This window comes from Gymnodraco acuticeps, unplaced genomic scaffold (genome assembly GCF_902827175.1).
Source record: "Gymnodraco acuticeps unplaced genomic scaffold, fGymAcu1.1, whole genome shotgun sequence".
Taxonomy (NCBI): domain Eukaryota; kingdom Metazoa; phylum Chordata; class Actinopteri; order Perciformes; family Bathydraconidae; genus Gymnodraco; species Gymnodraco acuticeps.
The window spans coordinates 301,755-318,901 of NW_022990341.1; the positions used below are offsets into that span (position 1 = coordinate 301,755).

Genomic DNA, 17,147 nt, shown 5'->3' on the forward strand with positions numbered 1-17,147 from the left:
TGTTTATTATTTGTAGATACGTATAGGTAGGTAACAAATATAGTTGCACATACTTGTTTAATTGTTTTTGAAGATTAAGATCCTGCATCATGTGACATGGTTTCTGGTGATATACAGAGATAAGATAAGGGGCTATATTGTCATCAATCTATATACAGTGCGCACCGAGTTGTGTTTGCATGTTCAGAAAAACAAAATAATGAACAATAAAGAAGACACAAAGACAGGTAATCTACAGAACAAGATACAAGACATGGTATAACAAGTGCAATACATATTAGTTATAGAAACACTGTAAGAAATATTTAACTATAAATACAGGTAATGTTAATAATTGTTAACTCATAACGTGCAAAAGAGTAAAAGCAGTTTATTATAAATCAGAAATGTAAAGTTAAACTGGGGGATTGGATTAGTGTAATAATATTAATAATGATGCTAACGCTGGAAATGTATGATAAATGAAGATTGAGGTTAATTTATTTATTTTTATTTGTTGGATCAATTTAATTACAATGTTTTTACATTGAGTAGAGGTCCTTTATTTTGAAGGCATAGAACATTCTCTCACCGGAAGTGCTTGGTACATTACTGCCATCTTCCCTGAGCCGCTTGTTCTCGCGGTAACGTTAGTATACTGTTAGCTTAGCTAGCTAACCCCATCGTTTCTAGGTTTCGTGTCGACCTGAAAAAAACAGCAAACCGAGAGAGACACAGGAAGGCTACGCCGCCGAATACTTTCTAAATCCCGGCTGCACCGAGGAGTGGGACAATGCCGCACAGCTTCCAGCCCGGAGACCTGGTTTTCGCTAAAATGAAGGGGTACCCCCACTGGCCAGCCAGGGTAAGCAACGCTAGCAGCAGCCGGAGGGGCGGAGGAGATGAGCTGCTCTGCATGCAAAGGCTCTCTGTGTATCCACTATCTAACATGTATAACCATCCCACAAATGCACAAATTAATATGTGGCAGGCTGATAGGCTGTGTTTCAGGCCTCTATGCAGTGCATTAGCAGCATCATTTGCATGAGATACTGGTGGCCTAACGTTAATCTGCATGGGAATGCACTGCTGCGAAGCTAACGTTATTTTGGAAATGACGATTCATAATTCTAGATAAGAAAACACTTTACTCAATATAAAACCACCACATATGCATCCATTCAAAGTTAAATCAGCTTCACTCTGCAATGTTATGTTTTTCTGACACAACCTAAATGAATACATGCTGCCACCATGTTTGAATGAGTTCTATAATGTTTTTATTTGCCACTTGGTATTTACTTGCTTGTTTGCAGATTGAAGACGTGGCTGATGGGGCAGTGAAACCACCTCCTAATAAAATCCCAATTTTCTTCTTTGGAACACATGAGACGTGAGTAGTTTTGTAATTATCTTTAGTTAGAGAAACAAGAAACCGGCCTACCTGTTTTAACCTGAAGGGGCCCTATAATGCTCATTTTCAGGTTCCATATTTGTATTTGATGTCTCTACTGTGACATGTCTCCATGTTTTAATGTTCAAAAAGCTCTTATTTCTCATACTGCCTGTGCTGCAGCACCTCTTTTCACCCTCTGTCTGAAACCAGAGCCCAGTCTGCTCTGATTGGTTAGCTGTCCGGCTCTGTTGTGCTTTGTCAACCGCTTAGAGATGTCCTGCCCCTTAGTCTATTATGTACAATGTAGTAGAGCACTAGCCAATACAAGAGGTGTGTTACGTAGTGATGTCACAATGTTGCAGAAGTAAACAAAGGACTACAATCCTAAGTCCCTCTAGCTAAACTTGGTGATTGTAGCCTTTGCAGACCAGTAACATGCACACAAACCTTTATAAAACACTACAGTGAAGGGAAAACCCAAATAAGCATAATAGTGCCTCTTTAAATGACAGCAAATGCTTTTCTGTAATCTACTGTAAGCAGGGAATTGTATTACAATTCTGTCTGATATTAAGTTATTCAAGTATTGTTTCATTTTTGTCATGCTGCATATCTGTTTGTTAGCATGATATCCTCTTTGACAGCTATGCTGTGAGACCACAACACAATTCTCTACGTTTATCTCACACAGTTGTTTGTCAGTCTCCGCTCTTAAAGGTGGGGTAGGTAATTTTGGAGAAACCAGCTCGAGTGCGCTAGAATTTGAAAATACACAGCCGGAAAAAATCTGCCACTTCCTTACAGAGCCCCTCCTCCAACACACACGAACGCACACATGACCAATGAGGGCACGAGATAAGTTTGTGCACAGATGGAAGGCTGACAGGCAGGTAGGCCATCCAGTTACTTTAGCCGGGCCGGCTAAAATGATTGGTCGTGCTTTTTACAGTACTACGGCTTCCATAGATGAAATTTTTTCTATGGATTTTTAGTCAAAGCACTTAAGATATTTATTGCTATCGGGATGTTAAGAGTATTCCATGGAATATAACAAAAGTGTATCTCGAGTCGGTTTCTCAAACTTACCTACCCCACCTTTAAGCTTTATTCTTTTCTGAAGGTTTACTCACTGTAGACTTTTGTCAGTCTGAGTTAGCAGTATGTTTTCGAGAGATGTGTTTATATGTCTGATATGGCATCAGACACCATCTGTTTGACAATATGGCACCTGCAGTTTAATAATCCATCACTAGGTGGCACAGTCAAGTGTTCTTACATTTCAAGTCAGTCAGTGTAAAGTCTATATAATTCCAACCTGTTCAATAATAACTGTCCTTTTTCGAAAATTGTACAGCTTAAATAATACTTCAATCTTACTGCTTCACAGAGCATTCCTTGCAGCAAAGGACCTTTTTGCCTATGAAAAGTACAGCGAACGCTATGGAAAGCCCAACAAAAGGAAGGGGTTCAATGAAGGTTTATGGGAGATCCAGAACAATCCACATGCATCCTACAGCGCACCACCAGCAGTAAGATACCATTATTTCAGAAATCCTAAATCCTGAAGCAATTTACGTTTAACTCATACTTGTAAATGAAGAATTTGAAGTCTTTATTAGTGTCAAACCTGAAGGTGTTTATATTCATTCCTGCTCAGCTCTTGCACATTAATACATTTTTCTGTCCATTATTTTCTAACTAACATGCAGATATTAACTTTTAAAGCACTTTCAATTGTCTGGTTGTTTAAAAGTGCTTTACAAATAAACATTCCTTGTCTTTTCTCTGGAATAAAACGCAGCAGTTAGGGAGTCCTGATGGCCAGCAGTCTAAGGTGTGATGCGTGCTGCAACATTTGTTGTTCAATTCTTACCAGGGGACTTTGCTGCATTTCTGTCCCCATTTTTTATGTCTCTGTCTAAGACAGAAACCGTCAAAGAAAAAGAAAATTGTCTTGACATTTTTTAATCAATCATCTTCATTTGCAGCCGGCCAGCTCATCTGACAGTGAGGGCAACGATGCCGGACGAGGAAGTGATGAAGATGACGACGAGGAAGAAGCAGCCCCAGCGCCTAAGAAAGCAGATTCAGCTAGTGTGGTGGACTCAGATTCTGGGAGTGAAGATGAAGGAAAGGGAGTAGCTGTGAAGAGAAAGCCACCTCCTGCTAAGGTAATGGCCGTTAAACATAACATTGAACTGTCGGTAAAGGCCTGTTCAGGGATTTGGCTAATTAACCATTTACTGATTGGATCAGACTATCTGTTGTTGAGCTGAATGGAAAATGATATTCTTGTTTACAATTATGGGTACAATGCCACCAAGTTTAATCAGCAGCATCAAAGTTACCATCACAATTACAATGCTTAGGTCTGTTTTGAGAATTTGTGTGTAAGGTATGAATTAAGAAAAACAGGAGGTATCAACAAAATACCGCTAATGACTGTTAACTTCCTTTTTTTGTTGTCAAAAGCAATAATGATACATGTACAAGTTTGACAGGTCGAGCTGTACATTCAAAGTTATTTTTAAATGTTAGGGACGGTGCAATTCAACATATTTCCAATACAGAGCATGAAACTCATTTTAAACCCTTGTCCATGATACAGTACAATACACAGATACACAGATAGACTACTCATAAGGCGCTTTCACACCGCAGTACTTTTCCCACTTTAGTACAAAGTACTGCGGTGTGAAAGCGCCTATATACTCATTTTGCTGTAACTCCATACAATGTTGTTGATTTTTAATCTGTAAAGCCCACTGAGACAAACGTATTTTGTGATATTGGGCTATACAAAAAAGTTTGATTTGATACTACACTACAGAAACACATATGCATTAATGCATCTTGGTAAATGACAATCACTTCGGTTCCGTTCTTGTTTTCTTCAACCCAAACCACGAATAAATGGAAACTAATTTGCTCAATTGTAAATGTGTTCCAGTGTCGACAGCCCTTTATAGAGATTAGAGTTGCCTTTCACCATCACCGTGTTTGGCTGAAAACAAAACTGACTGTGTATAAAAACAAGCTGCAGTGAAATACTTGATAAAGACACACACACACAACAACACTGACTATAACACCTCTTGTTGTTATATATTAGGGATGCACCGAATATTCGGCCACCGAAAATTATCGGCCGAAAATGGTTAAAAAGGCCCTTTCGGCTTTCGGCCGGAAGGGTTTTAGCACCGAAAAAAATATCACCGAATGTCAGAACAGGCTTACGTTGGTAACCTAACGTGTTGTTGTGATGACGTAATAAAGACGCGGCGACCATGCTCGCGGCTGGCTCACAGGGGGGGGAACATTGACCTTTGTCATCGAGATTGCCCTGAGCCTTTAACAAATCGTATTAAATAATCTGATGACAGACTGTAAACAGAATAGCTGACATTTTAACAAACTAAATAACTCAGTTTCCTCTAATCATTAACCCATGTTTGTATAATGTAGTTAACTCCGTGTGTTGCTGCTAGCATACATAACACCTGACGTGGAAACGTTACTCGTGGATGGGGCTACAGAGCTGCTAGAAAGACGGTCGAACCCAGTACATTCCTCCGTCTGCATGCGGTGCACTTTTGCTAAATGTTTAGACAAATTGCTCGTGCTTACATGCTAAACTCTTATTGCACTTATGGTAACAAGTATTCTCCACATCGAGACGGGTAACGTTTAACCACACCTCGGAGCGCGTTCTCTCCGCCATCTCCGCAGTGTGCTCCGCTGCATGTAGCAGCTGCGTGTGTGTAAACTGCCCCGCCCCCTCGCACACAGACGGGGGAGAGAGATCTCGTCTGATCGAAAATACATCATCGACGCATTTGTTGTCTTTGCATATTAGAAACGAGTTGGCGACACTAAGACTGCGATATAATGTTTTTTAGCAATAATACATGACATATATAAATGTACTGTATGCATTCAAAAGTGCTGAATAAATGTTTTATGGACCCATAATAGTGATTATTATTTAAGTTAAGTTTTGCCATAATCATGTCTATTTCCATAATCAGGTAGCTGAACAACATTGGTAAAAAATGTATACATTATATATATATATTTCTATTAATCATTTTCGGCCTTTCGGCATTCGGTTTTCGGCCAACTGTTTCCTATTTTCGGTATCGGTTTCGGCCAAGAATTTCCCATTCGGTGCACCCCTATTATATATATATATGCCGTTAAAAACGGTGCAATATATACCTGGCTGCTAAATCCTCAGAACTGTTACAGGGTGTGTATTTTTGTAAAATGTGTAACTTTTTTATTATTATTTCTTTTTTTATCTTTAGTACTTTTGATGCATGCTTAGGTAACATTAAACTGTCTTTGGCTCTTTTCTGCTGTAACAATGTAAATGTCCCCTCCTGTGGGACTAATAAAGGTATTCTGATTCTGAAAAGTTCAACTTGTTTTATTTAAATATGTGTGTTTCTATTTTAGCGGCCTCCACCTCCAAAAAAGGCTCGTGGCTCGTCCAGTGAGCGAGACAAACAGGAGAGTGGATCTGACTCAGAACCCACACCTTCAGAGTCTGAGTCCGGCAAGAATAGTGACCAGGTATTTACACACACACAGATGCACACACCACGTTATCAAAAAAAGCCAATGAATGTTACTCATTTGTATTTTTTCCAACAGGATTTTACTCCAGAGAAGAAAGCAGGTGGTGGAGGACGAGGTGGACCGAAAGCAGGAGGCAGAGCGAAGAACAAGGTGAACCATCAGCATCACATTAAAAACATTTTGTATGGCATGGCAGTTTTTGTATTATTCATTTATCTCTAACTCCAATTGTTTCTGTCATGTTGAAGAAGGGTATGTCTGGCTCAAACTCGGACTCAGACTCAGGATCAGAACCAGAGAAGAAAGCAGCAGCAGGTGGTGGAGGACGAGGTGGGACCGAAAGCAGGAGGCAGAGCGAAGAACAAGGTGAACCATCGGCATCACATTAAACATTTTTTTTATGGCTTGGCAGTTTTTGTATTATTCATTTATCTCTAACTCCAATTGTTTCGGTCATGTTGAAGAAGGGTATGTCTGGTTCAGACTCGGACTCAGGATCAGAACCAGAGAAGAAAGCAGGTGGTGGAGGACGAGGTGGACCGAAAGCAGGAGGCAGAGCGAAGAACAAGGTGAACCATCGGCATCACATTAAACATTTTTTTTATGGCATGGCAGTTTTTGTATTATTTATGGAAGCCCATTTCCGCCACTTGAAAAAAAAAAATCCCCATGAAAAGTCATAATTATGAGATAAAAAAGTCGAAATTATGAGATAAGAAGTGCGCATGCGCTGCAGTGGCGCTGTCTTCAAAGGTCCCTTCATCACCTTGCTGCTTTCCACCATGCAAACAGCATCTAGTCCTAAATAAGGTAACTATTACAGGTGACTTTTGTAAATGTTAGATGTTACATATAGCCTATATTGCAGCTAAACCACAACAATGCAGTTCATAGCTTTGACATTACCTGTTATGAACTATAATATATATGCCTATAGTTTTTTGGTAACGTTCACGGGTTAGAGTTAGGCTAGCAACTCACAGCAGCAGTATGCTCACACTATTGTCATTAGTGGCGTGAACGTTACCACAAAACTATAGGCATATATATTATAGTTCATAACAGGTAATGTCAAAGCTATGAACTGCATTGTTGTGGTTTAGCTGGAATATAGGCTATATGTAACATCCAATATTTACAAAAGTCACCTGTAATAGTTACCTTATTTAGGACTAGATGCCGTTTGCATGGTGGAGAGCAGCAAGGTGAAGAAGGGACCTTTCAGACATCGCCACTGCAGCGCATGCGCACTTCTTATCTCGTAAATTCGACTTTTTTATCTCATAATTATGACTTTTCATGGGGATTTTAATTTTTTTAAGTGGCGGAAATGGGCTTCCATAATTATTCATTTATCTCTAACTCAAAAATGTTCTGTCATGTTGAAGAAGGGTATGTCTGGCTCAGACTCGGACTCAGGATCAGAACCAGAGAAGAAAGCAGGTGGTGGAGGACGAGGTGCACCGAAAGCAGGAGGCAGAGCGAAGAATAAGGTGAACCATCGGCATCACATTAAACATTTTTTTATGGCATGGCAGTTTTTGTATTATTCATTTATCTCTAACTCCAATTGTTTCTGTCATGTTGAAGAAGGGTATGTCTGGCTCAGACTCGGACTCAGGATCAAATCCAGAGAAGAAAGCAGGTGGTGGAGGACGAGGTAGACCAAAAGCAGGAGGCAGAGCGAAGAATAAGGTGAACCATCAGCATCACATTCAAAAAATGTTTATGGCATGGCAGTTTTTGTATTATTCATTTATCTCTAACTCCAATTGTTTCTGTCATGTTGAAGAAGGGTATGTCTGGTTCAGACTCGGACTCAGGATCAGAACCAGAGAAGAAAGCAGCTGACAGCGAGTCGGAGGACGAGAAGCCTCGACCGGCTGTGTCCGGCTCCGAGTCTCAGTCTGGCTCAAAGTCTGACTCAGACTCAGACCCTCCTCCTAAAAAAGCCCCACAGGCACGCAAGAAAGGTGTGGGTTCATTGCTGTTCATACATTTCAGCTTCCAATTCTGGAAATAAATGTTTCTGGAGTTAGATTTCAGGCCCTTTCCTTTTGCCCTACGTACATTTATTTAATTTGCTTTATCTTTAGCACCCACAGAGAAGCCCGCACCAAAGCCTCGTGCACGGAAACCTAAACCCAAACCCAAACCCACCCCGGCAAAACGAACACCTTCATCTTCATCCGACAGCGACAGGTAAGACTGCTTTATGCCTTCATATTATTTATATACAGTACATACATATTATACACATTATACATATTAAGGCCCTGACACACCAGGCCGAAATCCGCCGTTTTCGTTAGTCGGACGACGAAGCATGCCCTGTCGCCCAAACTCAATTTGGTGTGTCCCGCACTGTCGGCCACAGACAGTCGGACAAAGAAATCACTCCGATTGGCTGTTCAGCTAGCGAATCAGTGCATGAGAAGCGAAACGGTTGCTTGAGAATGTCTTCCTCAAGCAACACTCCAACGGCTGATAGCTCCAGTACCGCACGAAACATGTTTTCGATGGACGAGAGTGAAAATGGAACGCACACGCTATTTGTTGTTTGTTTATATCACGTAGTCTTGTTTGTTTGTAGCCTTTATTTAACCAGGTGAAGCCCCTTGAGATCAAAAGATCTCTTTTTCAAGGGTGACCTGCAGGACATTAGTTACACATGTAACATAAAAACAACAGAACAACAATAAGGATGACAAACAACATAATGTACAGGTACAGTTTACAAACTCTATTTACAGAGACAGGTACCATGAGTATCAAACAGCATGTCACCCAGCCGAGTTTTGAAATGATGCAGGGGAACCAAAGTGCTCACTTTTAAACATGTTTGCAGACTGTTCCAATTTAGTGGAGCTGCACAACTAAAAGCAAGTCTGTTCTTCTTCTGTCTTCCGGTTGTTGCCTGTTTTTAATGACGAATACACACTACCGCTGGTAAGGAGAGTTATTGCCACTCACGCATGCGCAGTTCCTACGTGCTCGGCTGAAGTCTTTGCGGTGTGTTCCAGTGCGACACATGGCCAAGACGCAGGAGAACACGCCGACGCAACAGTTGGCATCGGCGAGTTCTCTGGTGACTGCTTGGTGTGTCAGGGCCTTTACAAACAGTAATGTTTACAAACAAGCTCGTTATAAAGAGGGCATTACAATGAATCAAATAAAGTTAACTTTAAATCATGAACAAAGCACCATCAAGTCAAATGTAGACTTCGCATTTAACCCATCCTAGTGAAAGGGGCAGTGGGCAGCTATAATACACTACACAGCATCTTTAAAGGCCCGGACACACCAATCTGACAACAAAGAACTGACACAGACGGACCCCGACTGTTGTGTCGCCTCGCGTCTCTTTGTCTTGGCCATGTGTCGCTCTGGAACACACCGCAAAGACTTCAGCCGACCGCCAAGAAGCACGTACGAACTGCGCATGCGTGAGTGGCAATAACTCTCCTTACCAGCAGGCGGCGGTAGTGTGTATTCGTCATTCAAAAGAGGCAACAACCGGAAGACAGTGCATGATAACCGAGAGAAGAAGAACAGACTGCGTGATATAAACAAACGACAAATAGCGTGTGTGTTCCATTTTCACTCAACAGCGAGGAGCTCATGGGGCTTTCCCGAAGCTGTGTCGAGAGCTGGAGTTAAATGAAATCTCAGATTTGCCTTCTTAATAGTTTGTTTGGGTCCCTCACTTCCGTTTCGCTTCTCATGCACTGATTCGCTAGCTGAACAGCCAATCAGAGTGATTTATTTTGCCGACTGCCTATGGCTAACTGCGTTTTCGGACGAAAAGGCGTTGGCCCGGCTGAAAATATCTGATGGTGCGGGACACACCAATCTGAGTAGGGCGTGTCGACGCTCATCGTCGGCCTGGTGTGTCCGTGCCTTTAAGCAGTGTGTGAGTCTGTTTCCCAGGCAAAGTCCCTACATACTAAGTTACTGCCAAATGTACCAAATTGCATAAACGTTGCTCTGTTTTCCCCCACAGTGACAGTGGCCCCGACCGCATCAGTGAATGGAAGAAACGAGACGAGGAGCGTAAGCGAGAGCTGGAGGAGCGCCGGAAAAAAGAGGAGGCAGAGGAGCTCCGCAGGCTACGTGAGCGGGAGAAGGAGGAAGATGAGCAAAAGAAAAAAGACAAAGATAAGGGTAAAAAGGCGAGCGACAGTGACAGCGACAACAGCTCAGATCCAGGCGTAGAGGAGCATCCATTGAAGAAGTCCAAGAAACCCCCCCCAGCCCCCATCCCCGCTCCCTCAGACTCTGATTCTCCGGCACCTACTGAGGTACAGACGCTGAAATGAATTTGTTGCCTTCATTTAGATGAATAGGGCTGTAATCGACTTTTAAGTGTTCTTGTTTTTTTCACATCAAAAGTCAAAGAAGTCGTCCAAGAAGCAAGACAACCAGAAGAAGGCCAGAATAAAGAAAGAGAAGGAGAGAAAAGATAAGAAGGAGAAAGAGCTTAAACAGAAAAAAGCCAGACGGTCAGAAGAGAAGACCAGAGCGAGGTGAGTGCACAAAGGGGAACAGACTACAGCAGGGGTGTCAAACTCAAATACACAGAGGGTACACAAATGGGTACTAGTCGAGGGCCGGACTCGTTGAATGTTTATTGCAGAACTTATTGAAATGAACTTATTGCACATATTAAACCTGGAACTAATAAAGCTTAAATTATTGCCCATAAAAACAACATTAAACATGAAATAATCAGTTGCATTCATTTCTTATGGCTCTATCTGCAGCTTTTCCAGAGTCATTTCTTATGATTACATTTTCCCACAGGCCAACAACAGCTTCAACAAAACTATTTCCCTCAAAGAAAAACCAAACATACCCTGTTGTCGTGAGAGAGAAAGTGCAGAAGGAAACATCCATTAAACTCAGGTTGCTGCTCTGTGATGCTAGTTCAAGCCAGATACTTGGCATCTCATCTTGGGTGCAAGGTCATCAATGTTTGGGCTCAGGCTCTGAGCGGAGGAGACCCTCAGGATGGAGTGAAGGTGTGCGTGCAATATACCGGCGGGCCAGATCTAATAGTAATTTAAAATGATCCTGCGGGCCGAAATTAAATCCACCAAGGGCCTGATTTGGCCCCCGGGCCTTGAGTTTGACACATGTGGACTACAGTATGCAAAAACTCATTAGAAGAACCTCATTAACATTTAATGTACACAGATCACAGAGTTCCCCCTTCTCCGTCTCTCAGGTCTAAGCCTGAAAAACCAAGACGCAAACCAGAGAGGCCGCCAGAGAAGAAGGTGGAAAAGAAAAAGGGTAAATGCCTCATACAGTCAGTCTGTTTATTGAAGAGTACTCGTCATTGAAGGTGGAAAGGTGTTTGCATAGACGGTTGAAAGATTCTCATATCGAGGGCAATCATGTCCGTTTCATTATTTTAAGTAGTTATTCAGCACAAAATATTGACTCTAACTTCCCACGCAGAGCCATCACCAGATGAAAAGCTACAGAAACTTCACACTGACATAAAGTTTGCACTCAAAGTGGACAACCCGGTAAGTGACATATATGATTTAAATTAAGCAACATTTGCTCATGTCTTTGTTTTAAAGCCAGCATGACAAATGAAATTGTGTATAACTGTGTTTTCAGGACATAGACCGGTGTCTACAGGCGCTGGATGAACTGGCTGCTGTGCCCGTCACCAGCCAGATCCTCCATAAGAACGCTGAAGTTATTGCCACACTAAAAAAGGTGTGTTTTCTATGATAATTCTTTAGGTTCGTAAACTTATCTTGCGACAGGATAACCTGCAGTTACAATAACGGCAAATGAAATACATGGCATAGTGTCCTCTTTTAAATGTGTGTACTTTTTGTGGTAACATACACCGCATTAGTCAAGAAATTACATTACGTTTTCTTGGGGTTACCATTGGTTTTTCAGAATATTGATAATCAATGCACTAATCCAACACTTGATTGTGCCTCTGAGGTGATTTCTAATGACACAATATCAAAATGTGGTCACTTTACTTTACTAAGTAGGTCTTATTTATTAGCCTTAATTCTTTAATTCACTCAAATGTTGATTTACACTATGCTGAATACGTTTTATATTTTATATTATATCCTAAAATCAGAGCTGTCACGGCAGTCCTGTATTTTTCCTATTTCAATTCTCATTTGTATTTCCAATTCCTTTCATGTTTTTTTCTGTGTGTTTGGGACAATATAGATCCGACGGTATAAGGCCAGTAATGCAGTCATGATAAAAGCCACTGAGGTCTACAACAAGTTAAAACTACGCTTTATGGGAAAGTCGGAGGAGGCAGCTAAACCTCAAACAGAGGACAAGGAACCAGAAAATAATGAGAAGGAGACACAAAACACAGGTAAGAAATCACACCGTGGATATTACCTCCATCTGGGTTTAATGTGGTTTAGATTTATTTTGTATTTATATGTTAATTTGCATTTTTTAGACTCTGCTCCAGTGAATGGGGATTCACAAGAGAAAAAGGATGATATGGAGGTAAAGGAAAATCCAAAATCACCAGCCAATGAGGAAAATAATGACGATACTGCTTCAAGTCCAATCAGGTATGCATCCCATGTAAACTCAACTAATTAACTAATGCTCTTGTAATTGGAAAGGGCAAATATCATGCTATGAAGGCAGAGCTTGGCTCATCTACAAAACAAATAAAAATAGACAGGAATCTCTGTTTCAAACTCATCTCATCTGCATAGATTTTGTTCTTCTCCTGAGAGCCTACAATAATTAACAAATGTAGCTACTTATCAAGACAAAAGAAAGAAAGATCAAGAAATATAAAAATAATATACATTATTATTTATTTTGAATGCTGCTTAAAGTAATCTGTCTTTAGTTCTTGCTAGCAGCACCTCACCACGGTACACCAATATGCAAATGTGCGTATAAGACTTTACCTGGTGACTCGCATCTTAAGTTGATGCTAGCTACTTTAATTGAAAAATAGTTGGCAACAACCATAGGACACATTACATTTTGTTTTACACAGCTTTGTGCTGTAAATCAGGCCATTATTTTCTGTTAGGTTGTACCCGGTGTCAGACAGAATATCATCGTAATAGTGAGACTTTTAGAGAACACATCTAAATGCAGATGGTGTCATTATGCAATCAACATTTACTTCATAATAATACGTAGGTTAAGGAAAAAGAAAATAAATACTTCGGAGAAACAGGACGCATTTGCTAGCCATTGCAAAGCTAATGGTAGCATCCACTCCTTAGTAATATTTGAACCACAGCAGTATTTGTGACTGATGATGTACTTTCTGTTCAGACGGAGCCCAGAGAGCCCTGTTGAACCACAGCTTCACAAGTATGAAGAGGCAGACAAGTCCATCTCTGCAGAGACGGAACCGCCAGCTGTAGAAAGCTGAAAGACCTGAAACCCCACTGCAGTGGACCAAGTGCTGAAGATGGTGGCCTCTTTGTTTGACGTCATACAGTGCCCCCTGCGTTTCCTACCCTATCTGTTTCGTCAATGTTGATTTATAGACATTTTGTACGATATCAAACGAGAAGGCCCCTGTTGCTCAATCCATTTGGTCCATTATTTAAGACAACAAAAGGAAAGCTTGTTAGTATGGTAGTTTGTGGCCCTGCACAGACTCCTTTTTATTTCAGAAAATGTACTTTTGGTTTTATACAACACTCGGCCCGTCCTCGGTCTTCCCCCTGTACTCCTGCTATTCTGTTCTTTCTACCACATGAACCATTACTTTGGTCTGTCACATGGTATTTATATTGAATGATTACATTTTTAGCACTTCTAACCTGAATTTAGGCGGGGGTTGTATGAGATGAAACGTCGACGAATTATCTTGGGAAAATGGAGCCATGCCGTTAATTTTTTTTCTATTGGAAGATTTTGTGCATCCTTTACATCTGTTGGCTTCATTTTGATAAAGCCTACACAACATCACAAAGGCCTCCTTTCTGTGTGTATGACATTGTAAGAGTGGTCAAGTACTATCTGTGAGTCTTTTATGTTAAGCTTTTTTATTAATATTATTATCTGGTCTTGATCCAGTCTGAAATGTAAAGTCAATAATTGAGTCACTTAAAAATGTTATTCAACTGAGGTCCACCTACTTTTTTATAGCCTTGTTTGCAAATATTTGCATTCACAGTTTTGTCTAAAATATCAACTGCTGTGGAGTTAAACACCTTGCACTCTCGTCTCCCTATAGTGTCTGCTTTCAGTAACTTGCATAATAAATGGAATAACTGTACAGATTGAAAACTGCCCTTAAAAGCTATTGAGATCTCTTGTAGCTGCAGCCTATTTTGACATGTCCCCGTCTTATGCATACAACAGGTGTTTTTAGTGCTATGTAAATTGGTAAAGCATTTCTATGACTTAGTTGAGACTTGAATAAAAATCTCAGCATGGTTTTGTTTCTCATTTCTGGATGTAAAACACCCTTAATTTGCTGTGTTTGTACAAAACATCACAATATAGTTGGGTCATTCTACAGAAAAGGTGGAATCTGGGTGATACAAATCTGCTGAAATATATTCCTTCTAAAAACATCTAAAACCTGTTAAATAGCAATAACTAACTCTTAACTTGATGAATCCACAACAAGTAGAGCTTAAAGTATTTTTATTATTTGTATACTTTATTCAAAGCTTATTTGTATAGGAATGTCACTGGTGTTACGTGTTACCAGGAAGAAGAGTAACACCAGTGACAATTTGGAGAAAACACTACCATTTTAACAAAATGGCTGCAGTGTCAGACCAAATATGGCTTCAGTCAATATCAAAATCGTTTAACTCTTCAATACAATACATTTTCCCATTCAAATGTTCACCCCTAGGGCTATGCAATGAGTAACACTGACAGACTTGAAAGACGCACGTAACATTTGAAGATAAAATGACACCTTTAACAAACAAAGTAAGAAGTATCTGACTTTCCTTATGTCTTTGTCCACTGCACTGCCTCAAATGATATCTTGTTACAGGAGGCACTTCAGAGACAGTACATTATTTCAAAAATAAAAGCGTTTTGTGTAGCAGTAACACCAATGACGTAATTTTGGGTGACTGACATTTATTTAATATTATTAATAATAATTTGCGTTTTTTTTTTACCATTTCAGTGTTATATTTAATGCTTGTAATGTTATGTAAATATAAATTAGATTTATTTATTGATTTTTTATTTTTTTTTATTAAAACTATAGGCTCCACTTCCATGTATGATCAAAGTGACAAGGCAGTTCCTTGAACTTGGCATTTTAAATAAATTGCAATTTACGTATAAAACCATTTTTCATTTAGTACCATTGCAAAGACAATCTCTATTTATTCAACATATATAATGAATGTGAGTATTAGGTCAACGTCATGTATTTTGGTGTCTGCAAAAGTAAGTGACAGCACTTCCACCTTTTCTGTAGAATGACCCAGTTGTTTATTCTAGGTTATTGGTACTTAGTACATAGTCAACCTTGTATGTAATAAAGTTAACTGGTAGTAAGTACTGCACATGCTGTAGGCTTGTTAATGTACGCAACAGGATAAGGAGCACATGAGAAAAAACCATTTAGGGATATGAACAAAAGTTGTTTTTTTAAATCCGACTTTAATTTCAGAATTCTGAGATTAAAGACAACATTTTGAGGGGGAAAAAAGCACAATTCCGATTTAAAAGAATATAGGCCTAGTGATTTTTTCCCTAACAGATCATTTATATTTTCTGAGAATTCCTCTCGTGCGATTTATTTTGGGGAAAATCTGAAATGTCTGACTTTGACCTAGAATGTTTACTTTGACATTTCATTGGAATAAGAAGAAAGAAGTTGACAAGATTATGAAGAATTCAAGGACATACATTTAGAATGTCTAAATCTGTCATCAAACAGATTTCTACTCTGAAGGGAGCGCTGGACCTTTAATTCCACTGATTGCTATGAGAGTCTCGCATAATACTAAAGTCAGCTGACTTAAGACGCCATTTTGTCTGCCATTTCCTACACTGATCCATTCCCAGCGTCTCTGCACAACACAGGACGCCCCGTCCGGCCTCAGCTTCATCTGCCCGGGCTTGGTAAACAACAGCAGACCCTGCACATACTCGGTACCCGGGTGGATGAGAGACAGTCCAGAGGGTCGGTCGGCACCCACTTACTCCTCTCTGCAGACGCACCGCAGGACACAAGCGGTACAAGTCACAGGCAAACATGGCTTTGAAGATTGTCAAAGGGAGCATCGATCGGATGTTCGATAAAAATCTTCAGGATTTAGTACGTGGCATCAGGAATCACAAGGAAGAAGAGGTAAAACAACCCCCAGTGTCACCGGAACAATATTTAACCTGACATTCATTCATGTGTTTAACTCAGCACACAGTGACATTACCGTTATCGCTGAGCAGCTAGCTAACGTTAATGGCTAAAGCTAGGTGAATTAACGTTAGGTAGGCTAGCCGGCTAACGTTAATAGCTAACGCTAGATGAATTAACGTTAGGTCGGCTAACGGTAGCGTCTGCTCAGTCATTTCACCAACAGTTACTCAAAACAATTGCTTTTAGGCGGTGAATGATATTTAAACGTTTGATAAATAACTGTTTCGTTAATTAATGTTGATGTTAACTTTATGGTAACGTTACATGTTAGGTTTTAAGCAATGAGACGTTGTAACTGACAGCTAGCAAACCTAGCTAACTGACAGCTAGCAAACGTAGCTAACTGACAGACGTTGGAGGATAGATTATCAGAATTCACCGGGATATTACTCTTCTATTTCATGCAGATCATACCAGAGATTACTGCTAATGAGATATGTAATTTCAGTTTTACCAATAGGCCTCTTACCATGACATTATCAATTATTCGCCTTTTTTATTTCATAATAATAACTGTATTTATATACTGTAGCACCTGGTGCATGCAAGATGCATCCCAAAGCGCTTTAAAGAGCAAGATAAGACACTTGAAAACAATGAGTAAAGATGAAGAGTAAGAAACATTGAAAGGGTTACCTCACAAAACCACAAAACATGAACAGTGTTACCACTAAAAGTATCCCAAATGAAAAGCCAAATAGAAAATATAGGTTATATAGTTTTCTGTTCTAAGACAGACACAAATTGCGAAATACTTTACGTACTCCAGCAGAAAGGCATTGAAGGATCTGAGTAGAGATT

General features: G+C 40.2%; 2 protein-coding genes across 21 annotated transcripts in view; both read left to right on the top strand.

Annotated features, from left to right (window-relative positions):
- The first annotated feature begins 599 nt into the window (after nucleotides 1–599).
- hdgfl2 (HDGF like 2) lies at nucleotides 600–14,383 on the top strand. 12 transcript variants are annotated; one of them, XM_034223612.1, is made up of 20 exons: nucleotides 600–844; nucleotides 1,296–1,372; nucleotides 2,763–2,904; nucleotides 3,177–3,209; nucleotides 3,364–3,546; nucleotides 5,834–5,950; nucleotides 6,032–6,106; nucleotides 6,421–6,525; nucleotides 7,345–7,449; nucleotides 7,547–7,651; nucleotides 7,749–7,929; nucleotides 8,053–8,158; nucleotides 9,960–10,257; nucleotides 10,349–10,482; nucleotides 11,184–11,251; nucleotides 11,420–11,490; nucleotides 11,588–11,689; nucleotides 12,173–12,329; nucleotides 12,420–12,537; nucleotides 13,268–14,383. In XM_034223612.1, exons 1-20 carry the CDS (start codon nucleotides 773–775, stop codon nucleotides 13,365–13,367), a joined length of 2,349 nt encoding a protein of 782 aa, XP_034079503.1. In that variant the 5' UTR covers nucleotides 600–772; the 3' UTR covers nucleotides 13,368–14,383. The 12 variants fall into 12 exon arrangements, with proteins under 12 accessions (XP_034079503.1, XP_034079506.1, XP_034079507.1 ...); XM_034223615.1 differs by having other exon boundaries at nucleotides 7,752–7,929; XM_034223616.1 differs by having other exon boundaries at nucleotides 7,550–7,651.
- Nucleotides 14,384–15,967: 1,584 nt separating this feature from the next.
- Nucleotides 15,968–17,147, top strand: part of ap3d1 (adaptor related protein complex 3 subunit delta 1) — a 43,255-nt gene continuing 42,075 nt past the window's right edge. For all 9 annotated transcript variants that reach the window (XM_034223493.1, XM_034223497.1, XM_034223499.1 and 6 more), the window contains exon 1: nucleotides 15,968–16,277. In XM_034223493.1, coding sequence (XP_034079384.1) covers nucleotides 16,182–16,277 — 96 coding nt within the window. In that variant the 5' untranslated portion in view covers nucleotides 15,968–16,181. The remainder of the gene's footprint in view (nucleotides 16,278–17,147) is intronic.

What these genes read in the sequence shown, in the direction of transcription:
- hdgfl2 (XM_034223612.1), top strand. Translation starts at nt 773, where the DNA reads ATGCCGCACAGCTTCCAGCCCGGAGACCTGGTTTTCGCTAAAATGAAG. An exon ending in CCGGCAAGAATAGTGACCAG is followed by an intron (nt 5,951 to 6,031) that starts GTATTTACACAC and finishes TTTTTCCAACAG; the next exon opens with GATTTTACTCCAGAGAAGAA. An exon ending in GAGGCAGAGCGAAGAACAAG is followed by an intron (nt 6,107 to 6,420) that starts GTGAACCATCAG and finishes GTCATGTTGAAG; the next exon opens with AAGGGTATGTCTGGTTCAGA.